Below are 26,772 nucleotides of genomic sequence, written 5' to 3' on the forward strand. Positions count from 1 at the left end.
ACAGCACTTCACATTTCTCTTTATTAACCTTTATCCGTCAGATGTGGTCCAAGGCTCAGCCTGTGAGATCTTTTGCCTCTGCCTAACCCAGGCCCACCCTCCCAAATCCCACACACGAACCATCTGCCATTTACAACCACAGAGACACCAAAGGAGGGAGGTGGAGTCCAATAGGGCCAACACTTTATGTTTCTGCTTAAGACCAGCACAACTGATAGGCTGACTTCTGGCTTCATACCCGTGCCAAAGCACGGCTTCTTTATCCCGCTTTCTTTACAAATAAAAGTGCAAATGGATAGAAGGAGTGGCTATGATGTGGCCAAAATGCTCTGTCTGGAAAGCACACCTCTAGGTGATTTTCCTCCGCTTTGACTGACGGTCCAAGGCCTGGGCTGGGGGCAGTGGGATGGAGAGGGTGCCCAGTTTGTGATCCTCCTCCCTGCCCACTGCCAGAGAAACCCTTCTTTTAGAGATCTTCAGCCTCATGGCTTTCGCTATCTCCATCATCCTAAGGAACAAACACAAACACATAAAACAAATGGAGAGTCTCCTCAATGCAAATGCTCAGGGAGGCTTGGCAGGAGGGGGCAGCACATTCGTGCTCCAGGCCATGAAGACAGAATTCCCAAGAGAGCCACAAGGGGCAAAGCTCCCAGCAGAGAGGCAGACAAGATCCCCTCGAGAGCCATCAGATTCCCATTTTAATGTATTGCCATTAGAAAATATCTATATAAATGATGGAAAACCAGGTTATCTAGATGCTACTGATAACTGTGTTTACTTCTTGTAGCAAGGATTAAGCACTTGCTAGAATGTTACAGACTTCAAGTATCTGCTTCTCTTGTATGTTCAAACTCACTACTCATGAGAATGCCATCTGTGGAGCCCTCAGAATAATCCCTCTCTGGACTGCTAGAAGAGTCCAGATAAGGGTGTTTTCCTAGGCTCTCCTGAAATACCATCAGGGTCCTCAGAGGTCAGATGCTCCTAAATCACTGACAAAGGCCAATATACCCCACGGTTCAGCATCTTGGGAGGCTCTGCTCCCTACTCAGTCTGCATCCCTTCTAGCAGGGCTAGAAAGGGCCTTAAAGGTTGCCACCTCTGCCAACCCTCCCAGTCAGGTCAGAGAAGCCCAAGTGTGACATCCCTGCCAAACTGCAGCTCTGCCTTGCCTTGGACAACCCCTGGCAGCTCCTTCCATCTGACTGAGCAAAGTGCTTTATGCTAAGCTGAAATTGGGGTTCTCTTATATAACTTCCACCCTTAGATTACCCCATCGGAACCATACAGAGTCCCTCTTCCCAGAGACAGCAGTTTGGAGACGAGGTTGCTCAGTTACACAGGGATGGAAGGCTCAGGTTTGAAGCCCAACTATTCCCCTTCTTGGCTGTGTGACCCTGGGAAAATCACTGACTTCTCTGAACCAAAGATTCCTCCACTGTTTCTTAGTGACATCACTGAGATATTATGACAGATTTGGTACTGTGCCTAGCAAATCGAAGGCACATGGTAATGTCTGGTTGCCCATCCATTCAATCAATTATTCATTCATCTGAAAACTGTCCCCAGGTCCCTCGACAGTGCCTCCTGCTTTCCAGCAGCTCCCTACGTCAAGGCGCCCTAAGGGAGCTTTTTCTTCTTTTGTGCTTACCTTTTCTCACTGAGCTTCAAGTCCCTCTGTAACACCGTCAGGTCAATCTGGAAGTCGTTTATGTGCAAAGCCAGTATGATCACATAGGCGGTGATCTTTGCCTTCATTGAGTCTGAAATTAAGTTCCGCAAACTGCAAATCAGTGGCAATAAAAGAGAGGCAAAATTAAACTCCAAGATGATTTCTCCAAAAGCAAAGGAAAACATCCAAGCCTGTTCCCTTATGCATTCAAAATGTCTTCTCAGCCTTCCCTGGTGGCGCAGTGGTTCAGAGTTCTACTGCCGATGCAGGAGACATGGGTTCGTGCCCCGGTCCAGGAGGATCCCACGTGCCGCGGAACGGCTAGGCCCGTGAGCCACGGCCGCTGAGCCTGCACGTCCGGAGCCTGTGCTCCGCAACGGGAGAGGCCACAACACTGAGAGGCCTGCGTACCGCAAAAAAATAAAAAGTCTTCTCATCCCAGGGAGAAGAAAAGGAATTAGAGCAACATCCCTTGTCCTGTTGTGGTGCCCAAGCCTTCACGCACAGTGGAGCGGTGAGCCAATGCCAGTGTCCCTCCAAGGGGACAGAGAAGGCCGCACCTTCCCCAGGCACAGTCAGAGCCTCGCGCTGGCGAGGACCCTCCCCATCTTCCCGGCCTGCTCAGCAGGGCTGCTGGGAACAGTCATCCCAAACTCAGCTGCCGATGATTCTTCCAAGCACACTCAGAGCAGGACACACACTGCAAGCAAGCGGCAGGAAGGAAGCCCTGGTGTGCTGCTTGGGGTGCTTTCCTCAAATTCATCCCACTGACCTGCCCTTTCCTGCAACACTGCCTCTCCATACAACATTAGGACATTAGGCAGGGGTCCTTGGAAGAAGCATGTGACATGAAGTCTTTGTTACAGGACTTCCCAGAGCCTTTAACATGAGCTTCTCCCAAAGGGACAGAGTCTGTACTACAGTGTTGCCTAAACTCACCTGACCCCAGGAGCCCTCCAAATGGCAGTGCTCTCTTCAGCACAGTGTCTCTGTGACTACAGACTGCAATCCAAGCCCCCCCTCCCCACTCTCACCACCCTCCCTGTCCTGCTTTCTCCTTTACAGGCAGAAGCCAAGAAATCAAGCCCCCTGACCTGCCATTGTTGTAGATCAAGCAGGTAAAGTGCTTCAGCAGTTTGGTGTTAATGATGTGGGGAACTCCAGGTCCCAGGGCACCTACAAGACAAAATAGAGTCTGATCATTTTCTTTCAAAACTCTCAGGACACACCTCACCTATGAGCTGGGAAAAGCAGACAACAGTTGGGCCACTGGAATAAACAGAGGCGTGTGGGAAGAGAAGAAGGGGCTTGTGAAACAGAACAGCCACTTTCAAATGAACACGTGCTCAGGTATGCTTCAGCCTGCAGACCCTACGTGCACAAGAGATGTTCATGACAGGGCAGTGACAGGAAAGAAAAGCAGCCTCCAGTGAGGCCTAAAGATACAGAGTTCAAAAGATGTTAGAAAGCAAAACAGATTGTGGAGAAAGCCCAGGGAGAGGGAAAGGAAGGGAGGTTGGAATGTGAAAATAAGAATTAAGCAAATAGTGAAAACCATGACTACAGGCAGAGCTCAGAGACATTGCAGGTTTGGTTCCAGACCACCGCAATAAAGTGAGTCACGTGAACTTTTTGGTTTCCCAGTGCATATAAGTTACATTTATAGTATACTGTAGTCTATTAAGTATGCAATAGTATCATGTCTAAAAAAAAGTGTCCAATAATTAAAAATAAAAAACATGTCCAGAGGAAACTTGCACAAGCCTCTTAGATAGCCTAATCCAGCAGAGGGCAGACAGCAGAAGCAAGAAGAACTACAATCCTGCAGCCTGTGGAACAGAAACCACTTTCACAGAAAGACAGACAAGATAAAGGCAGAGGGCTATGTACCAGATGAAGGAAGAAGATAAAACCCCAGAAAAACAAATGAAGTGGAGACAGGCAACCTTCTAGAAAAAGAATTCAGAATAATGATAGTGAAGATGATCCAGGACCTCGGAAAATGAATGGAGGCAAAGATCAAAAAGATACAAGAAATGTTTAACAAAGACCTAGAAGAATTAAAGAACAAACTAACAGATGAACAATACAATAACTGAAATGAAAACTACACTAGAAGGAATCAATAGCAGAATAACTGAGGCAGAAGAACGGATAAATGACCTGGAAGACAGAACGGTGGAATTCACTGCTGCAGAACAGAATAAAGAAAAAAGAATGAAAAGAAATGAAGACAGCCTGAGAGACCTCTGGGACAACATTAAACGCAACAACATTCGCATTATAGGGATTCCAGAAGGAGAAGAGAGAGAGGAAGGACACGAGAAAATATGTGAAGAGATTATAGTCGAAAACTTCCCTAGCATGGGAAAGGAAATAGCCACCCAAGTCCAGGAAGCACAGAAAGTCCCATACAGGATAAACCCAAGTAGAAACACGCCGAGACACATAGTAATCAAACTGGAAAAATTAAAGACAAAAATTATTGAAAGCAACAAGGGAAAAATGACAAATAACATACAAGGGAACTCCTATAAGGTTAACAGCTGATTTCTCAGCAGAAACTCTACAAGCCAGAAGGGACTGGCATGACGTATTTAAAGTGATGAAAGGGAAGAACCTACAACCAAGATTACTCTACCCAGCAAGGATCTCATTCAGATTCAATGGAGAAATCAAAAGCTTTACAGACAAGCAAAAGCTAAGAGAATTTAACACCATCAAACCAGCTCTGCAACAAATGCTAAAGGAACTTCTCTAAGTGAGAAACACAAAAGAAGAAAAAGGACCTACAGAAACCCAAAACAATTAAGAAAATGGGAATAGGAACATACATATCAATAATTACCTTAAACGTGAATGGATTAAATGCTCCAACCAAAAGACACAGGCTCACCAAATGGATACAAAAACAAGATCCATATATATGCCGTCTACAGACCCACTTCAGACCTAGGGCCACATACAGACTGAAAGTGAGGGGATGGAAAAAGATATTCCATGCAAATGGAGATCAAAAGAAAGCTGGAGTAGCAATACTCATATCAGATAAAATAGACTTTAAAGAATGTTATAAGAGACAAGGAAGGACACTACATAATGATCAAGGGATCAATCCAAGAAGAAGATATAACAATTATAAATATAGGCCGGAGGGGAAGATGGCGGAAGAGTAAGACGCAGAGATCACCTTCCTCCCCACAGATACACCAGAAATACATCTACACGTGGAACAACTCCTACAGAACACCTACTGAACGCTGGCAGAAGACCTCAGACCTCCCAAAAGGCAAGAAACTCCCCACCTACCTGGGTAGAGCAAAAGGAATAAAGAAAAAACAGAGACAAAAGAATAGGGACGGGACCTGCACCAGTGGGAGGGAGCTGTGAAGGAGTAAAGGTTTCCACACACTAGGAAGCCCCTTCACAGGCAGAGACTGCGGGTGGCGGAGTGGGGAGCTTCAGAGCCGCGGAGGAGAACACAGCAACAGGGGCGCAGAGGGCAAAGTGGGGAGATTCCTGCACAGAGGATGGGTGCCGACCGGCACTCACCAGCCCGAGAGGCTTGTCTGCTCACCCACCGGGGCGGGCGGGGCTGCGAGCTGAGGCTCAGGCTTTGTTCGGAGAGCAGGGAGAGGACTGGGGTTGGCTGCGTGAACACAGCCTGAAGGGGTTAGTGCACCACGGCTAACCGGGAGGGAGTCCGGGTAAAAGTCTGGAGCTGCCGAAGAAGCAAGAGACTTTTTCTTCCCTCTTTGTTTCCAGGTGCGCGAGGAGAGGGGATTAAGAGCACTGCTTAAAGGAACTCCAGAGACGGGCGCGAGCCGTGGCTAAAAGCGCGGACCCCAGAGACGGGTGGGAGACGCTAAGGCTGCTGTTGCTGCCACCAAGGGGCCTGTGTGTGAGCACTATCCACAACCCTCTTCCGGGGAGCCTGTACAGCCCACCACTGCCAGGTTCCCGGGATCCAAGGACAACTTTCCTGGGAGAACGCAAGGCGGGCCTCAGGCAGGTGCAACGTCACGCCGGCCTCTGCTGCTGTAGGCTCGCCCCGCACTCCACGCCCCTCCCTCCCCACGGCCTGAGTGAGCCAGAGCCCCCGAATCAGCGGCTCCTTTGACCCCATCCCGTCTGAGCGAAAAACAGACGCCCTCCACTGACCTACATGCAGAGGCGGGGCCAAATCCAAAGCTGAGCCGCTGGGAGCTGTAAGAACAAAGAAGAGAAAGGGAAATCTCTCCCAGCAGCCTCAGAAGCAGCAGATTAAAGCTCCACAATCAATTTGATGTACCCTGCATCTGTGGAATACATGAATAGACAACGAATCATCCCAAATTGAGGAGGTGGACTTTGAGAGCAAGATTTATGATTTTTTTCCCCTTTTCCTCTTTTTGTGAGTGTGTATGTGTATGCTTCTGTGTGAGATTTTGTCTGTATAGCTTTGCTTCCACCATTTGTCCTATGGTTCTATCCGTCCGTTTTTGTTTTTTTTTAAATTTTTTTTCTTAATAACTTTAAAACTTTATTTTATATTACTTTATCTTCCTTCCTTCCCTCCTTTAGACATTTGAGAGCAAGATTTATGATTTCTTCCCCTTTTCCTCTTTTTGTGAGTGTGTATGTGTATGCTTCTGTGTGAGATTTTGTCTGTATAGCCTTGCCTCCACCATTTGTCCTAAGGTTCTATCTGTCCATTTTTTTTCTTAATAATTATTCTTTAATTTAATAACTTTATTTTACATTATCTTCTTTTTTTTCTTCCTTCCCTCCTTCCTCCCACCATCCCTCCCTCCTTTCTTTCTTTCCTTCTTTCTTTCTTCCTTCCTTCCTTTCCTTCTTTCTTTCTTCCTTCCTTCCTTCCTTCCCTCCCTCCCTCCTTCCTTCTTCTACTAATTATTTCTCTCTACTTTTTCTCCCTTTTATTCTGAGCCGTGCAGATGAAAGGCTTTTGGTGCTGCAGCCAAGAGTCAGTGCTATGCCTCTGAGGTGGGAGAGCCAACTTCAGGACACTGGTCAACAAGAGACCTCCCAGCTCCATATAATATCAAACAGCGAAAAACTCCCAGAGATCTCCATCTCAGCACCAGCACCCAGCTTCACTCAACGACCAGCAAGCTACAGTGCTGGACATCCTATACCAAACAACTAGCAAGACAGGAACACAACCCCACCCATTAGCAGAGAGGCTGCCTAAAATCATAAGTCCACAGACACCCCAAAACACACCACCAGATGTGGACCTGCCCACTAGAGAGACAAGATCCAGCCTTATCCACCACAACACAGGCACTAGGCCCCTCCACCAGGAAGCCTACACAACCCACTGAACCAACCTTAGGCACTGGAGACAGACATCAAAAACAGCGGGAACTACGAACCTGCACCCTGCAAAAAGGAGACCCCAAACACAGTAATATAAACAAAATGAGAAGACAGAAAAACACACAGCAGATGAAGGAGCAAGGTAAAAACCCACCACACCAAACAAATGAAGAGGAAATAAACAGTCTACCTGAAAAAGAATTCAGAATAATGATACTAAAAATGATCCAAAATCTTGGAAATAGAATAGACAAAATGCAAGAAACATTTAACAAGGACCTAGAAGAACTAAAGATGAAACAAATGATGAACTACACAATAAATGAAAAATACTCTAGAAGGGATCAATAGCAGAATAACTGAGGCAGAAGAACGGATAAGTGACCTTGAAGATAAGATACTGGAAATAACTACTCCAGAGTAGAATAAAGAAAAAAGAATGAAAAGAACTGAGGGCAGTCTCAGAGACCTCTGGGACAACATTAAACGCACCAACATTCGAATTGTAGGGGTTCCAGACGAAGAAGAGAAAAAGAAAGGGACTGAGAAAATATTTGAAGAGATTATAGTTGAAAACTTCCCTAATATGGGAAAGGAAATAGTTAATCAAGTCCAAGAAGCACAGAGAATCCCATATAGGATAAATCCAAGGAGAAATATGTCAAGACACATATTAATCAAACTGTCAAAAATTAAATACAAAGAAAACATATTAAAAGCAGCAAGGGAAAAGCAACAAATAACACACAAGGGAATCCCCATAAGGTTAACAGCTGATCTTTCAGCAGAAACTCTGCAAGCCAGAAGGGACTGGCAGGACATATAAAGTAATAAAGGAGAAAAACCTGCAACCAAGATTACTCTACCCAGCAAGGATCTCATTCAGATTTGATGGAGAAATTAAAAGCTTTACAGACAAGCAAAAGCTGAGAGAGTTCAGCACCACCAAACCAGCTTTACAACAACTGCTAAAGGAACTTCTCTAGGCAAGAAACACAAGAGAAGGAAAAGACCTACAATAACGAACCCAAAACAATTAAGAAAATGGGAATAGGAACATACATATCGATAATTACCTTAAATGTAAATGGACTAAATGCTCCCACCAAAAGACACAGATTGGCTGAATGGATACAAAAACAAGACCCATATATATGCTGTCTACAAGAGACCCACTTCAGACCTAGAGACACATACAGACTGAAAGTAAGGGGATGGAAAAAGATATTCCATGCAAATGGAAACCAAAAGAAAGCTGGAGTAGCAATTCTCATATCACACAAAATAGACTTTAAAATAAAGACTATTAGAAGAGACAAAGAAGGACACTACATAATGATCAAGGGATCGATCCAAGAAGAAGATATAACAATTGTAAATATTTATGCACCGAACATAGGAGCACCTCAATACATAAGGCAAATACTAACAGCCATAAAAGGGGAAACCAACAGTAACACATTCAGAGTAGGGAACTTTAACACCCCACTTTCACCAATGGACAGATCATCCAAAATGAAAATAAATAAGGACACACAAGCTTTAAATGATAAACAAGATGGACTTAATTGATATTTATAGGACACTCCATCCAAAAACAACAGAATACACATTTTTCTCAAGTGCTCATGGAACATTCTCCAGAATACATCATACCTTGGGTCACAAATCAAGCCCTGGTAAATTTAAGAAAATTGAAACTGTATCAAGTATCTTTTCCGACCACAACACCATGAGACTAGATATCAATTACAGGAAAAGATCTGTAAAAAATACAAACACATGGAGGCTAAACAATATACTACTTAATAACAAAGTGATCACTGAAGAAATCAAAGAGGAAATCAAAAAATACCTAGAAACAAACAACAATGAAGACACAACGACCCAAAACCTATGGGATGCAGCAAAAGCAGTTCTAAGAGGGAAGTTTATAGCAAGACAAGCCCACCTTAAGAAACAGGAAACATCTCGAATAAACAACCTAACCTTGCACCTAAAGCAATTAGAGAAAGAAGAACAAAAAAACCCCAAAGTTAGCAGAAGGAAAGAAATCATAAAAATCAGTTCAGAAATAAATGAAAAAGAAATGAAGGAAACAATAGCAAAGATCAATAAAACTAAAAGCTGGTTCTTTGACAAGATAAACAAAATAGATAAACCATTAGCCAGACTCATCAAGAAAAAAAGGGAGAAGACTCAATACAATTAGAAATGAAAAAGGAGAAGTAACAACTGACCCTGCAGAAATACAAAAGATCATGAGAGATTACTACAAGCAACTCTATGCCAATAAAATGGACAACCTGGAAGAAATGGACAAAGTCTTAGAAATGCACAACCTGCCGAAACTGAACAACGAAGAAATAGAAAATGTGAACAGACCAATCACAAGCACTGAAATTGAAACTGTGATTAAGAATCTTCCAACAGGGCTTCCCTGGTGGCACAGTGGTTGAGAGTCCGCCTGCCGATGCAGGGGACATGGGTTCGTGCCCCGGTCCGGGAAGATCCCACATGCTGCGGAGCGGCTGGGCCCATGAGCCATGGCCGCTGAGCCTGCGCATCTGGAGCCTGTGCTCCGCAACAGGAGAAGCCACAAGAGTGAGAGACCTGCCTACCGCAAAAAAAAAAAAAAAAAAATCTTCCAACAAGGAAAAGCCCAGGACCAGATGGCTTCACAGGCGAATTCTATCAAACATTTAGAGAAGACCTAACACCTATCCTTCTCAAACTCTTCCAAAATATAGCAGAGGGAGGAACACTCCCAAATTCTTTCTACGAGGCCATCATCACCTTGATACCAAAACCAGACAAGGATGTCACAAAGAAAGAAAACTACAGGCCAATATCACTAATGAACATAGAAGCAAAAATCCTCAACAAAATACTAGCAAACAGAATCCAACAGCACATTTAAAGGATCATACACCATGATCAAGTGGGGTTTATTCCAGGAATGCAAGGATTCTTCAATATATGCAAATCAATCAATGTGATAAACCATATTAACAAATTGAAGGAGAAAAACCATATGATCATCTCAATAGATGCAAAGAAAGCTTTTGACAAAATTCAACACCCATTTATGATAAAAACCCTGCAGAAAGTAGGCATAGAGGGAACTTTCCTCTACATAATAAAGGCCATATATGACAAACCCACAGCCAACATCATCCTCAATGGTGAAAAACTGAAAGCATTTCCACTAAGATCAGGAACAAGACAAGGTTGCCCACTCTCACCACTCTTATTCAATATAGTTTTGGAAGTTTTAGCCACAGCAATCAGAGAAGAAAAGGAAATAAAGGAATCCAAATCGGAAAAGAAGAAGTAAAGCTGTCAGTTTGCAGATGACATGATACTATACATAGAGAATCCTAAAGATGCTACCAGAAAACTACTAGAGCTAATCAATGAATTTGGTAAAGTTGCAGGATACAAAATTAATGCACAGAAATCTCTTGCATTCCTCTACACTAATGATGAAAAATCTGAAAGTGAAATCAAGAAAACACTCCCATTTACCATTGCAACAAAAAGAATGAAATAGCTAGGAATAAACCTACCTAAGGAGACAAAAGACGTGTATGCAGAAAATTATAAGACGCTGATGAAAGAAGTTAAAGACGATACAAATAGATGGAGAGATATACCATGTTCTTGGATTGGAAGAATCAACATTGTGAAAATGACTCTAATACCCAAAGCAATCTACAGATTCAATGCAATCCCTATCAAACTACCACTGGCATTTTTCACAGAACTAGAACAAAAAATTTCACAATTTGTATGGAAACACAAAAGACCCCGAATAGCCAAAGCAATCTTGAGAACAAAAAACGGAGCTGGAGGAATCAGGCTACCTGACTTCAGACTATACTACAAGGCTACAGTAATCAAGACAGTATGGTACTGGCACAAAAACAGAAAGATAGATCAATGGAACAGGATAGAAAGCCCAGAGATAAACCCACACACATATGGTCACCTTATCTTTGATAAAGGAGGCAGGAATGTACAGTGGAGAAAGGACATCCTCTTCAATAAGTGGTGCTGGGGAAACTGGACAGGTACATGTAGAAGTATGAGATTAGATCACTCCCTAACACCATACACAAAAATAAGCTCAAAATGGATTAAAGACCTAAATGTAAGGCCAGAAACGATCAAACTCTTAGAGGAAAACATGGGCAGGACACTCTATGACATAAGTCACAGCAAGATCCTTTTTGGCCCACCTCCTAGAGAAATGGAAATAAAAACAAAAATAAACAAATGGGACCTAATGAAACTTCAAAGCTTTTGCACAGCAAAGGAAACCATAAACAAGACCAAAAGACAACCCTCAGAATGGGAGAAAATATTTGCAAATGAAGCAACTGACAAAGGATTAATTTCCAAAATTTACAAGCAGCTCATGCAGCTCAATAACAAAAAACAAACAACCCAATCCAAAAATGGGCCGAAGACCTAAATAGACATTTCTCCAAAGAAAATATACAGACTGCCAACAAACACATGAAAGAATGCTCAACATCATTAATCATTAGAGAAATGCAAATCAAAACTACAATGAGATATCATCTCACACTGGTCAGAATGGCCATCATCAAAAATTCTAGAAACAATAAATGCTGGAGAGGGTGCGGAGGAAAGGGAACACTCCTGCACTGCTGGTGGGAATGTAAATTGGTACAGCCACTGTGGAGAACAGTTATGGAGGTTCCTTACAAAACTACAAATAGAACTACCGTATGACCCAGCAATCCCACTACTGGGCATATACCCTGAGAAAACCATAATTCAAAAAGAGTCATGTACCAAAATGTTCATTGCAGCTCTATTTACAATAGCCCGGAGATGGAGACAACGTAAGTGCCCATCATCGGATGAATGGATAAAGAAGATGTGGCACATATATACAATGGAATATTACTCAGCCATAAAAAGAAACGAAATTGAGCTATTTGTAATAAGGTGGATGGACCTAGAGTCTGTCATACAGAGTGAAGTAAGTCAGAAAGAGAAAGACAAATACCGTATGCTAACACATATATATGGAATTTAAGAAAAAAAAATGTCATGAAGAACCTAGGGGTAAGACAGGAATAAAGACACAGACCTACTGGAGAACAGACTTGAGGATATGGGGAGGGGGAAGGGTAAGCTGTGACAAAGTGAGAGAGAGGCATGGACATATATACACTAACAAAGGTAAAGGTAGATAGCTAGTGGGAAGCAGCCACATAGCACAGGGGTATCAGCTCAGTGCTTTGTGACCACCTGGAGGGGTGGGATAGGGAGGGTGGGAAGGAGGGAGACACAAGAGGGAAGAGATATGGGAACATATGTATATGTGTAACTGATTCACTTTGTTATATAGCAGAAACACACCATTGTAAAGCAATTTTGATAAAATTGATAAAAATAGTATCTGATAAAAAAAGTCCATATCTTAATTAAAAAATACTTTACTGCTAAAAAATGCTTACCATCATATGAACCTTCAGCGAGTCATAGTAGTGACATCAAAGATCACTGACCACAGACCATCATAATAAATGTAACAATGAAAAAGTTTAAAGTATTGTGAGAATTATCGAAACCCGACAAAGACACACAAAAGTGAGCAGACGCTCTTGGAAAAATGATGCCAACAGACCTGCTGAACACAGGGTTGCCACAAACCTTCAATTTGTAAAAAACACAATACCTACAAAGGACGATAAAGTGAAGCACAATAGAACGAGGTGTGTCTGTACAGACCCTTGGGTGCCCAATCACAGGAACACGACTGCATGCACCTTATGCCTAAAACCACAGGTGTCTCCCTCTGGGTTTCTGACTCTGGGTGGATGTGCGTGTGTGGCAGCCACCCATGCCCTGGTGATCAGTGGCATGGGTTACCAGCAGAAACTGACTTCATTCCCAGTCAGAAATAGCTGACACAACAACATGCCACAAGCCTTCACAAGCAAGGCCTATTTTTCTCCCCATATAACTCTTTGTCCAACTGTCCCTTAAAACGTTCATTTGATTTGACTGGATATTCAACTTTGCCTAACACAGAAGTAGTGAATGTTAGCTCTGAGCAATCGTATAATCCAACCCGACCCTATTTTCCGAGGAAAGGGCTTGGCAAATTCTCTCAGCATGTCAGCAGTACCAATCAGAATCCCACTGTTACACAGTTATAAATAAAGACATGGAAAGACATGTCTATTTCCTCTCTCACTAGAGCTAGTGTAAGAATTATAGACAAATAACAGACTGAAAATAATTAGAATAAAATGTCTATCATGATATGTGCACCCCAAAGTTCACAGCACTATTTACAACAGCCAAGACATGGAAGCAACGTAAGTGTCCATCAACAGATGAATGGATAAAGAAGATGTGGTATACATATATACAAAGGAATATTACTCAGCCATAAAATAAAATGAAGTAATGCCATTTGTAGCAACATGGATAGACCTAGAGATTCCCATACTAAGTGAAGTCAGACAGAGGAAGACAAATACCATATGCTATCACTTATATGTGGAATCTAAAAACATGATACAAATGAACTTATTTACCAAACAGAAACAGACTCACAGACACAGAAAACAAACTTATGGTTACCAAAGGGGAAAGGGGGGGAGGGAGGGATAAACTAGGAGTTTGGGACTAACAGATACACACTACTATATATAAAATAAACAACAAGGACCTAGTGTCCTTGTTGCTGTTCCTTGCACAAGGAACTTTATTCAGTATCTTGTAATAACCTATAATGGAACAGAATCTGAAAAAGAACATATATATGTATAAATATATATGTAACTGAATCACTTTGCTTACACCTGAAACTAACAACATAAATCAACTATACTTCAATTTTTTAAAAAATGTCTGGCATGGACTTACGTTTCCGCTTAATCACTTTCTGTGCTCGAAATCTGATCAGAGTGTCCAGAAACCATATGCACCGGGCCTGGCGGTCTCGGCTCTCCTCACTTGATGGCAAAGACTTCAAAGACTTCAACGCTTCTATGACAAAGGAGCAGTGACTAAAACAAGGGAGGGAAAAGGAGAAATGTGTTAAGACCGGCTCTGTCAGGAGCCATTCACTCCTTCACAATGAAAACAGCAGGCACTCCTCACACCTGGTACACAGTCAACAGCTGAGGAACAGCCATCCAACCAGCCCCTTATAATAGGAGGAGCATGATTTAGTGCAGGGACAGTAAAGGTCTAGATAAAATATTATACATTTTGTGGGCAACATGGTCACTGCCACTGTAATGCAAAGGCAGCCATTGATAACATATAAATAAATGACTGAAGCTACGTTACAATAAAACTTTATTCACAGGCAGTGGGCCAGACTCGGCACTCGGGCCATAGTGGGCCCAATCCTGATGTGGCGGTCTGGAGCATAGCCTCTCAACTATCTGGGTTTGAATCCCCATTCTGCCACGCAGTGGCTTGGGCAAGCTTCTGAACATCTCTGCCTTGGTTTCTTCACCTATAAATTAAGGCCAATGATAGTACCCTTGTCCTACGGGTTTTTGTGGATTAAATGAGACAAGGAAAGCAGTGCTTGGCACATGTAGGAGCTCCATCAATGTTGGCTATTATTTTTACATACTGTTGTTCTACCACTGTCAGGATCATGCACTCGCAGCGATAAAAGGCTCTTCAAGATCATCTTGTATCGGCCTCATTTTACTTATAAGAAAACTGAGGCTCAGACAGGGGAAGATCACACAGTCCATGAGGCAGATGGGGACTCGGTTCTCCAGACTCCCAGCCCAGAACTCATTCCTGCACCTGCCCCTGAGCCAAAATCACATGAAGACAACGAAGAACCAGTAAAGAGCACTTCTTTGGAGAGAGGGAAAAACATGTATTTTCCAAGACTGGATTTCACTGACCAGTAAAATTTCCAAACGAAAATTGGGGGAACCAACCTAGGGTTGACAACTTTTTATTTTCTCAAGATAAAATTATTAAAAAAAAAAAACTCAAAAGCAAAAAAACCTCATCATCATTAAAAAAAAAAGGTGTTTTAAAAGCCAAAAAGTGTGGGAGGGGTGGAGGGAGGAGAGGAAATCATCTCTGATTTAAAATACACTATATTTAAAATACATAATTTAACTTTCACTCAGCACATCACCACAGATAAACCATCACTTCAGCTGGCACCTACTCCCAGGCCAGCACTTGGGCCCCACCAGTGACAATCGGCAACAGCATAACATTGGCTGGGGGGGGGGTGGGGGGGACCGATACAGGTCAGCTCCAGTTCCCAGCCCTAGACTACAAGGCCTCACCACCCTCTGCCCAGTCACAGGTTCCACGTACTCAAAGGCCAATTCTCTCCCTTGAAAGCCACCCACAGCCTTGGGACAACAGGCCTGGGAGCTCAACCATTTGAGAAAACTCTAGCTCGCTCATGTTCAAATGCTGAACAGGCGTATATTCTCACTGACTAACACCCAGGGTCTGCTTCATGTCTGACTACTGTTGTATCCCAACATCATTCCCGAGACACTCCATCTGCCCAATTCGGGTACCTGTTCTCTTCAATCATCTTCAGTATTTCTTCTGAGGTGACATTCCTGAAAGCTTCAGAAGGGCTCTGAAGAGCGTCATACTCCGCAGGGGAAAGAACTAGTTATAGGTCAAGAACAACGTGACCAAAATGGAAACATCCAACTAGCTAGATCATCTTATATCGGCCACATTTTACAGATGGGAAAATTTGAGGCTTAGAGAGGGGAAGATAACACAGTATGTCCGGGCAGAGCTTCAGACTCAGTTCTCCAGACTCCCAGCCCAGAGCTCATTGCCTGCCTGGGCTTTCTGCCTTCTCTTATCACAAAGCCACTGCAGGCACTTTCCATCTGACTAGAACCACAAGTACGGAAACTCTACATTCCAACCCTTCTTTATACAATCAGTCTGTCCTAGACTTTGGGCACTGGCCAACTTAAAAGTCATATTTTGACTCTTCACGGAAGGTGACCCCCACAGGGCCGAACGGTGGGCATTCTGCATTTTGCTGAGGGATGGGTTTGAATCTCAAGGCCTGAGAGGCCTCTGCTGCAGCAGGTGCTTCAGCTAGTGAGGGAGCCTCGCTGACTTCCCAGCAATAGTGCTGGGGCAACTGCAAGAGTCTGGGGCGAGCTTCTATGAGTATCACAGGACCACTGACACCCTCAGAGAGCCTGGCCATGCCACTCCTGTGCGCATATCCGAACCTGGGAAATGAGGTGGCATTTCTCCCACAAGAAGGATACGGTCTTCAAATTTATACACGTCTTCAGGCTTGGCTGCATCAGCATGGCAGGGAGGGAGGTAGAGGGAGTCATCCTGCAAGTCATCGTGGATGGCGTCACTGACCAGGGCTTTTCAATGAAGGAAGAGTCAGTGTCAGTGTCACCCTGCTCGGCTTCAAGTTCCCCAACACTCTGCAACCCGTGCACTCAAGATCATCGTCGCCCAGAACCCCCTCATCTGAACTTCACATATTGTCAATGAAAAAGAAAAATCAAATTATAAAGCTAACTCTCACACAGGAATAACCATGTAAAAATTAAGTATGCACACAGACAAGAACAGAGAGGAAAACAGGAAAATTGTAATAGTTGGTCTTGTAGAATGATGGGAAAATGGGTGAATTACTTTTTTTTAAATGTCCTTTAGTAGCTGAGAGTAAACTGAGCAAAAAAAATTGAAAAATTTACTTAGACATTAAAGTATATCTTTGACTAAATGGAGACATGTTTCTATGTTCCTGGATGGGAAAACATAATATTATAAAGATGCTGATTCTCCCCATATTAATCCCAATTGGATTTTGAGAGAACTTGACAAAATAATTCTTAAGATCACCTGGGAAAAAAAGCATGCTACAGGACTTCCCTGGTGGTGCAGTGGTTAAGAATTCGCCTGCCAATGCAGGGGACACGGGTTCGAGCCGTGGTCTAGGAAGTTCCCACGTGCCGTGGAGCAACTAAGCCCGTGCGCCACAACTACTGAGCCTGCACACCCTAGAGCCCGTGCTCCGCAACGAGAAGCCACAGCAGTGAGAAGCCCGCTCACCGCAACGAAGATTAGCCCATTATCACCACAACTAGAGAAAGCCCGCATGAAGCAACAAAGACCCAATGCAGCCATAAATAAATAAATAAATAAATAAATAAATAAATAAATAAGCATGCTACAGTAACCAGTACATTTGTGAAAAATAAGGATGGAGGATAAATTTGCCCTATCAGACAACAAACTGGAAGGTGAGGCTACTACAATCAAAAGGACCTGATGCTGCTACAAGAATAGCCAGTCAGAATGATGAGCGAGAACACAATTAAGAATGTGGTACAATGATACAGATGATTTTTTAAATCATTTTTTACAAAAGGAAAAGGATGGATTTGGGGACAACTGGCTAATCATTTGGAAAATATAAAATTAGGTTTGTACCATAGACAAAAAAAAAATCATTAAATTGTAAATGTAAAAAGTTAAACTGTGAAAGTACTGAAAGACAACATAGGAAAATATATAATCATCGGGTATGAAAAGATTTTCTAAAACTTACTAAAATTCTATTTTAATAGAAAAACTGCTCTCATATATATATATATAAAACTTTCTCTTATGTTCTTATAATGCATTTGAACAATAAACACATTACACATTTTAAATAATACAATTTAATACTCAAGCTGCTGAAGAATTTAGGAAAAGAAAAAGATCCAGTGACCTCAAAGTGTCTCTAGAGGCTAGTTCATCATCATCACATCAGCCTTTTTGACGAAAACCTCCCTGTAACTCAGAGACTTGAGGCCGTCTCCCTCCTCTGTGCCCTGCAGGCTGTAGCCCTGGCACCAAGGACACAGAGGGCACATAATCGTTCCCATGTCTGTCTCTTCTACTCGACTGTGAGCTCACTGAGAGCAGGCCATGTCAGATGTTTCTTATGATTTCCAGAGTCTGTTCCTAAGAAGGCCCTCAGGGAGAAGCAGGAAGGAATCCAGCCCTAACTCCCATCATTTCTATCTGTGGGGCAGGTGAAAGATCTCAAGAGAAGGGAAAGCTGTTTCTACCAGCAGCCTCTTACCCCAAGTTCCAGCTGCTTACCAGTCACACCCTTTGTATCAATTATACTCTCTGCAGCTTTAGCCACTGCACTATTCAAAGATTCACTGCCAACTTTGTTCATTCTCCTGGAGTTCAGAGCCCGCTTCTGTTTGGTGGTACCAAAGGCTTCAATGCAAGAATCCATCTGTGCAAAAGACAAATTTGGTCACTGGGAACGGGCTGAGCACTGCTACTCCTAGCTGTGTCACTACGGGTAAACAGCCTCTCTGAGCCATTAATACCACTTCTGTAAATTGGGCTGACTCATACCTAACTACCTCATAGGCTTGTTTTAAGAACCAAAAGATATTAAGAGATTTGAAGTACTTGCTTTATAAACTGTAATGAGCTATTTATAAATCAACAGTGTTTTCACCTGTAAAAAAGACTACAATTAGGGTTGGTAAATCTGGGGCACACAGCTTACCGGTTTTCTAATCCTACACGGAAAACAGACATTACTAATAGATCGCTCACTCTCCCTCTGAGCCTGAAGACAGCTTCACTCCCTTCCAAGCAGCACTGGAGATTCAATCAGTTTCCCATCCTGGGGTGAGATGAGCTTTGTAGGAAGCTTCTACATTGAAAATCCTAAAGTTTACTTTGTCTTGATATGAAGTTTCCAGGCTTCCAATATTTTCTGAAACTTGGATTAAATCCTGAAAATAAGTGTTATGCTACAGCCCAGAGAACCAGTTCCAGACACTGGCACAGAGCTGTGTATACCTGCCCCAGAGAGGAGGTCTGCAGTCTCTGAGGCCAAGGAGGCCTGTGCAGGTAGGAATTGTCCAGAGAACCACAGACTGAATAAGCTGAGAGCAGCTAGGGAGACCCCTGTGTTCAACCAGTTCATTTTACTGATGGAGAAACCCAAGGCCTGGAAGGAACTCACTTTAGGTCTCACATCTTAGTTCTGTTATACTTACCTTTTCTCTAAAAGATTTGGTGTGACTCTCTAGTGTCGATTCACTCTGAACTGATTCATCTACAAAACACAAAACAAAAACAAAGAAAAACAAGCAAACTGTAAGGCCTACAGACCATAATAGTGTTTAATATTTGTTTAACAGTTAATCTAAGAAAAACAGATTTCTTTAGTACAGGACTTTCCAGAGCTTAACATGTGTATACTGTGAACATTTAATATGAAGCTTCAGCATACAGTTAGAGGATTTGGAGAATAAATTAGAGTCAAGTGAAGGGGTCATCGGATCCAAGCCCTTCATTTCACAAATAAGGAAACATGAGGCCTCCAGGTGAAATGACTTGCCCCAGGCAATGCAGAGATGGGATTAGAAAAAAAGTCCTCTGCTCCTCCCAGTATACAGTTCTGCCCTCCTTGTAAAAGACCTAAGGAGGAGGGATCAAGAGGGGGACCTGGAGCTCACCTCCCCCGACAAATACATCAAAAATACATCTACATGTGGAAAAATTCTCACAGAAAACTAACTGGAAACCGGCAGAAGAATTCCTATACAACCAAAGTGCACTGATGTGTATAAAATGGATGACTAATAAGAACCTGCTGTATAAAAAATAAGTTAAATTAAAAAAAAAAAAAGAAAGATTTCCACGTAACCAGGTAGTAGGGTTGGGACCACCCCCCGCCCCGCCCTGAGAGGTATTTGAAAGGAAGAGAAGGTCTGCATGGGCTCACTCCACACCACAGCTTGGTGCAGGATCTGGGCCAACCAGCCCCTGGAAGAAGACTGGGTCTAGCAGCTGGGGAGCAGCCCCTGCCCCTGACAGGGAGGTGACAGCCATGGGGCAGAAAGGAAGGACCACCTCACACCCTCCTTGGGCTTTAGACCCCCAACACCAATCACACCCCATATCAAGGTAATAGCGGCCACCACACCCTGAGGACATTTCATTGTGTATGTATGTAAAATTGTTCATTAATTTCTTAAACACATTTTTGTTTTTATAGGTAAAAAAGTTGTAAATATTGGTTTATTCTAGCCATTATACATATATACACAATGGAATACTACCCAGCCATAAAAAAAAAAGAATGAAATTTTGCCATTTGAAACAAAATGGATGGACCTGGAGGGCACTACGCATAGTGAAGGCAGAGAAAGACAAATACTGTATGCTATCATTTATATGTGGAATCTAGAAAATAAAACAAACTAGTGAATATTACAAAAAAGAGCAGATTCACAGAAAGAGCAAACTAGTGGTTACCAGTGAGGAGAAAGAGAAAGGAGGAGGGGCAATATAAAGGTAGGAGAGTAAGAGGTACAAATTATTATGGATAAAATAAGCTACAAGGATATACTGTATAACACAGAGAATACAGCCAATATTTTATAATAACTGTAAATGGAAAATAACCTTTAAAAACTGTATAAAAATAATTTAATTAGAAAACATTTTTTTTTTAAATACCAATGAATGTATATACAAAACAGAAACAGACTCACAGGGCTTCCCTGGTGGCTCAGTGGTTAAGAATCTGCCTGCCAGTGCAGGGGACACAGGTTCGAGCCCTGATCCGGGAAGATCCCACATGCCACAGAGCAACTAAGCCCATGCGCCACAACTACTGAGCCTGTGCGCCACAACTACTGAGCCCGTGTGCCACAACTACTGAAGCCTGCACGCCTAGAGCCCATGCTCCGCAACAAGAGTAGCCCCCGCTCACCGCAACTAGAGAAAGTTCACGTGCAGCAACAAAGACCCAATGCAGCCAAAAATAAATTTAAATAAATTAAAAAAAAACAAAACAGACTCACAGACATAGAAAACAAACTTACGGTTACTAAGGGTGTGGGGGAGGTACAAATAAGGAGTATGGAAGTAACATACAAACTACTATACATAAAATAGATAAGCAACAAGTATGTACTGTATAGTACAGGGCATTGTACCCAATAGCTTGTAATAAGCTATAATGGAATATAATCTGCCGAAAAAAAAAATATATATATATCATATGCCATACACCTGAAACAAAATACTGTAAATCAACTATACTTCAATTTTTTAAAAAAGTTAAAAAAATTTTTCTTTCAAGACCTAAAAGCAAGGCATAAACATGAGGTATGTATTATTTACATGAAGCTCTGTAATCTCCCACAGAGTATTCATGTAAGGGGCAATATAATCTAGTGGACAGAAGCACAAGCTCTGGAGTGACGGTGCCGCATTTAAATTCCAGGTCTCTCATATACGCCAGCAGTACGATCCTGCCATTTAGCCTCTGGGCCAGGTTCATCATTGATTAAACAAAAGGAATACAATACCTACCCCACAGGGTTGTTATGTGAAGTAAATGATGTAGTGCATTCAAAGTGCTTAGAACAGCGCCCAGAGCATAGTAAGGACCCAATAAATGCTGTGCGTATTTCTGATATATGCTGGTTAGAATTAACCAATATTTAAATTTTTTACTTGTAAAAACAAAAACGTGTTTAATCAACAAATTAATGAACAATTTTCTTTGCCTCCTCAGAAGACAGAAGAGCATTTGGAGGATAACTTATATGCAGTTATATTTGTTTGCAAAGCAGGGAATTCTTAACCTACAGACTATGGACCCCTAGGAAATTCACAGCTGGGCTTTGGGATGCAAGAGCCCTTTAAAATTATATGCAAAATCTCATATTTTTTGTAAATTACATGTTTCTAGGAGGTAGGTCCAGGTCCTTATGAGATTCTCAAAAGGGCTGAGACCACTGCTTTGAGAGAGTGAAGTTATTAGAACTAATGCCTCTGAAGGTATCGAGCAGATTCACAATGATCCTAGTGATCCTTATCTAACTCCCTCCCCTACCATGGTTCTCAGTATTTAAGATTTAGGAACAGGAGCCCCTTGAGTTTGACCCTCTTATCTATCATTTTGGAAGACCTCACTCTAGCCCTGAACATTCTAAAATGCCAAAGTGGAGAATTACTGTAACTTCTCCCAGTGGATTAGAGAGAAAATGGATCTCTTCCCAAATTAGAAAGGGTAGAGACTTTGCATCAACCTGGAAGTTACTGTCCAACCTATAAGCAACTTCTATCATCTACCAGAGATTCTAAAACCTCTACTCCAGGGCTTCCCTGGTGGCACAGTGGTTAAGAATCTGCCTGCCAATGCAGGGGACACGGGTTCGAGCCCTGGTCCGGGAAGATCCCACATGCTGCAGAGCAACACGTGCCACATGTGCCACAGCCCGTGTGCCACAACTACTGAACCCACATGCCACCACTACTGAAGCCCGTGCTCCGCAACGAGAAGCCACCGCAATGAGAAGCCTGCACACCTCAACAAAGAGTAGCCCCCACTCGCCGCAACTAGAGAAAGCCTGCACGCAGCAACGAAGACCAAACACAGCCAAAAATAAATTAATCAAAAAAACTTTTTAAACCTCTACCCCAACTAGAACAATTAAAAATTAAGAAAGGCCCTCGATGGAAAAGAATATCATGTATGCCCTCCAATACTCTGCTCAGATCAGTGCTCAACTTGCTTTAACTAAGATTAGTTTCCTGATCTTAAGTCTGTAAACACTGTAGGGACAGGATCTGTGTCTGTTTTGCTATATTCACAGCCCCTAACTTGTGCCTGGAGCATAGTAGGTCATCAATAAATATTTGCTGAGTAAAAGCACTTTTAAAACTTTTTCAAATGGGAAAAAAAAACCTTGAAAAACTAGCTACAAAATGTATTTTACAAATCAAAAAGTCAAACCGACTCATCCAGGAAACCTAAAATATTCAGCATTTCTTTGAGCCTTCATGACTAAGACCTACCGGAAAACAGTGGCTGCATATTGAACAATTCAGCATCATATACTTCCATTTGGCCAGAGGTCTTGTTCAAAATTCCCACAAAGTGCCTGAATAAAAAAGGAATAATACCACTGACAATGGATTATTCAAAAGATATTGTTTATACAACCTCCTTTTTTCCGCTTAGAAGTTCTCAACCTTCTTTCGGCCGCAATGCACCTGAGGAAGACATCACTTGCTCATGAGTAACAATAATCCCCTACAGCAGTAATTCTCTGCATGGGGAGGGAAAGGAGGAAAGGGCTCATGAAGAGGCTCTGGGGGCAGTGGGGGAAGCCACCAGGTGATTCTTGTAGCTGATCACATTTGGGCTCACTGCTGTAGTGGGAAACCCTCCTGGAATATAAGAATCTAGAATTAAACACTAGAATTTACTGCACGTATAAATTCTATGGAGGCAAAGACAAGTAAAACCTTGGTAATTATGAGAAGACCAGTTTAAACTAGAAAATCTTTGTAAAGGGATGATAAAAGTTAAAAGTTTCAAGCATATACACACTAATCTGACTTCTATCAGGGTGGTTCGGGGGGACCCTGAAAGGGGCTTGTGATTCACTGATGGCTACCTTCACAAGGACACTGCATTATGCCAACCCCTGACACTTAAGACTGTTCAGGCTAGACAATCTTCACTGTACCGAGGAGTAGACTGGGGGTCTACTGGCAGAGTTGCCCCAAGTCAGTAATCTTTCCAGAGCTAGGCAGAAATTCTGGAGCCTCAGACACTACCAAATCCTTTTCTTGTAGTTAGTCCCAAGGCAGACTTCTGGTAAACTCTGGCCTATTGATCACACATTCCAAATTAGTGGAGACAGCTGCCTTTCGGGAACAAGATAGATATAAGCAAAGAATATTGCAAGTTAATGATGTGGTCAGAAATAATGAAGGTGGTCAAAAGGTACAAACTTCCAGTTATAAAATAAGTCCTAGAGATGTAATGTACAGCATGGTGACTATAGAAAATAATGCTGTAGCGTATATTTGAAAGTTAAGAGAGTAAGTCTTAAAAGTTCTCATCACAAGAAAAAAATTTTATAACTATGTGTGGATGTTAACTAGGCACTGTAGTGGCCATTTTACAGTATATACATACATTGAATCATTATGTTATACACCTGAAACTAATATGTCAATTATATCTCAATTAAAAAAAATTGGGGGGACTTCCCTGGTGGCACAGTGGTTAAGAATCTGCCTGCCAATGGGGAACACGGGTTCGATCCCTGGTCCAGGAAGATCCCACATGATGCGGAGCAACTAAGCCCCTGTGCCACAACTACTGAGCCTGCGCTCTAGAGCCTGCGAGCCACAACTACTGAGCCTGTGTGCCATAACTACTGAAGCCTGCATGCCTAGAGCCCGTGCTCTGCAACAAGAAAAGCCACCGCAATGAGAAGTCCTCACACCACAATGAAGAGCAGTCCCCGCTCACCGCAACTAGAGAAAGCTCGTGTGCAGCAACAAAGACCCAACGCAGCCAAAAATAAATTTACAAAAAAAATTTTTTTAAGACTACAAATGAATGAGGTTTTCAGGAAATTAAACAAATGTAAGTCCCTTTTCAATTTCAGGAATGTCTACATGCTGGTGTGAGGGCCCCGGGGTCTGGGAACACAGGAACTTGGTAAATCTCTCTAGATTTCCCCCACTGACCCTAAAATAAAGACAGCGAAGAGCAGTGCCAGGGCCACCCCCCAACCACTTCCCACAATCCCTTTCCCCTGTTCCTACCTGCAGAGAGTGTTGCATTTCAGGGCTCCAGTCCCAAAATTGTTTCCCACATAGTAAAGTCTGTCTGTTTCAGCTGCCTAAAATGTAGAGGGGGGAGAAGCTCCATTACAACCAATGTTGAAAGATAGTAAATATCTTGACTCCCTTTTCCACGTTTGTAGAAGCTTTAGAATCCAAACCACAGGTGGATCAGAACGAGAGAGCCTCTTTGAGATGATCCAGCTCCCTATCTCTAAGTGAATCTGGGGTATCCCTGGGGGAAAGGCAAGAGGACTTTTGGAAAGTCCCAGGTAGTGCTTGCTTCTAGCTGGTCTGAGAAGTTCTTGGGGGAGCCGTACCACAGGACTTGGAAGATGGGCCCAGGGCTCTCAGCACTTAGAGGCATGCAACAAAATGATTCTGCAGGCAACCCCAAAGTCCAAGCCCTTCTTGAACCTCTTTGCTCTCCTCTATCCTGACTGCTCCTTATATGCTCTCAGGACCATGGAAATGGTTAATTCACTCCTCAATCAGAGCCAAGCTTTCCTGCTTCCCCATGTTTGTCCTGGCTATCCTCTTCACCTGGAGTACTAACTTCAGCTGTTAAACCCTCCTCCATCCTTCAGGGTTCAGCTCCCATGCACCCTCCCCCAGGAAGACATTCTAGCAAGCAGAGACTTCACTGACTGAACCCACTCTGCCCTGCTCTGTACTCTCTCTCCCAGGGACCCTGAGCTTTATCTATTTCTGTATGAGTGTCCCTCACATCCAGTTCTCACCTCTCTAGAGCAGTGGTTCTCAACCCAGGGAATTACTCTGGGGATATCTAGGCATGTCTGACATTCTGTTTGCCACAACTGGGAGGTGCTCCTGGTAGCTAATGGGTAGAGGCCCGGAAAGCTGCTAAATACCCAGTGCTGCACAGGAGAGCCTCCACATCAAAGAATTATCTGGGTCAAAATGTCAATAGTGCTGAGACTGGGAAACGCTGCTCTGGAGTATGAGCTCCCTCAGAGTGGGGCCAGCTCTCACTTAGGTCTTTCCCTAGCAGCTTTCAGCCCAGGGCCACAGTGGGGCTCAATAAATGCTTGTTGAATGAACAAATGAATAAAAGGCCAGCGCTTCACCACAAGTGTGAAACTCAGTGGAACCTGTCCCCACACCCCAGCCTGCTGGGGCTCAAAGTTCTTCAAAGGCTCACTTGCTATCCCCCCTTTTCTCCACTCACTCCCTCCTACCTCCACCCACACCCAGGAGGCCTCCTGAGGCCTGAAGAGTGGAGGTGACTGGCCACGGCAGCACTTACCAGGATCCGCTGACTCCTCTTCCTGGGGTTTGTGGAATCATTGCTCTTGTACAAGGTAAAACGCATGTTGCCTGGATTCTGTAGCTTCCCATTGGAGAACTGGACTGTAAGATTGCAGCCCAAGAATGAGATGAGAGCACAAGAGTATGGTGGGGAGGAAATAGATTGTCAACGGGAGGCAGTGACTGGAGGAATGGGTATGGCAAGGAGCCCCAGGTCCTGACCCAAAGAGGGACTGAAGGAGGTCCTGGTCCAGGTGGGAAGAGGGGCTGGGGAAGGGCTCTGACAGGAGGGAATAACTAGGGGAATGGAGCTGACTGAGGAGACCTAGGCCAAATCTAGAAAGACAGAGGGAATCCCTGGCCAGCAGAGAGAAGGAAATAGAGCAGGTGTGAGACCTGGTGGGTGAGGAGATGACGGGCTCCTGGGTAATACAGTCCTGGAGAGGGGGTAACTGGGATTTCCTCATCCAGGTGGGAGGTGGTACCAGAAAGATGGTGCAATGACAGAGGAGCCCTGGCCGAACCCCAAGTAGTGTCGGAGACTATAAGGGATCTTGGCCCAGCTGGGAACGGGCACCCGACGGATGTGGTAAGTGGAGGGCTGTAGCGGTACCGAGACGGAAGGGGAGGAAGTTATGGGGAACTCTGCTCCAGCTTCGCAGTCTTTACCCAGTAGAGCTCTCTGGCTCTCGTCGGGCTCTCCACAGTACAGCCACCTCGCACTCGGCAACACCTCCGCCGCCATCTCGCCTCTCCAGACGCCAAACCCAGGATCTAAAACAGCCGTGGCCAGTAGCACGTTTAAGCTCACGCAGAGGCAACGCTCCGGGCCG

At 43.4% G+C, this 26,772-nt stretch overlaps 1 protein-coding gene across 1 annotated transcript; it reads right to left on the reverse strand.

The window, feature by feature from the left end:
• Positions 1–2: 2 nt before the first annotated feature.
• Positions 3–26,772, reverse strand: POLR1E (RNA polymerase I subunit E). The gene is made up of 12 exons (XM_032634799.1): positions 26,609–26,772; positions 25,938–26,041; positions 24,653–24,729; positions 22,883–22,968; positions 19,063–19,121; positions 18,137–18,281; positions 16,291–16,398; positions 15,565–15,661; positions 13,913–14,055; positions 2,770–2,851; positions 1,655–1,786; positions 3–508 (listed from the first exon to the last, which is right to left on the reverse strand). Exons 1-12 carry the CDS (start codon positions 26,682–26,684, stop codon positions 349–351), a joined length of 1,269 nt encoding a protein of 422 aa, XP_032490690.1. The 5' UTR covers positions 26,685–26,772; the 3' UTR covers positions 3–348.

This window comes from Phocoena sinus, chromosome 6 (assembly GCF_008692025.1).
Source record: "Phocoena sinus isolate mPhoSin1 chromosome 6, mPhoSin1.pri, whole genome shotgun sequence".
Classification (NCBI taxonomy): Eukaryota; Metazoa; Chordata; class Mammalia; order Artiodactyla; family Phocoenidae; genus Phocoena; species Phocoena sinus.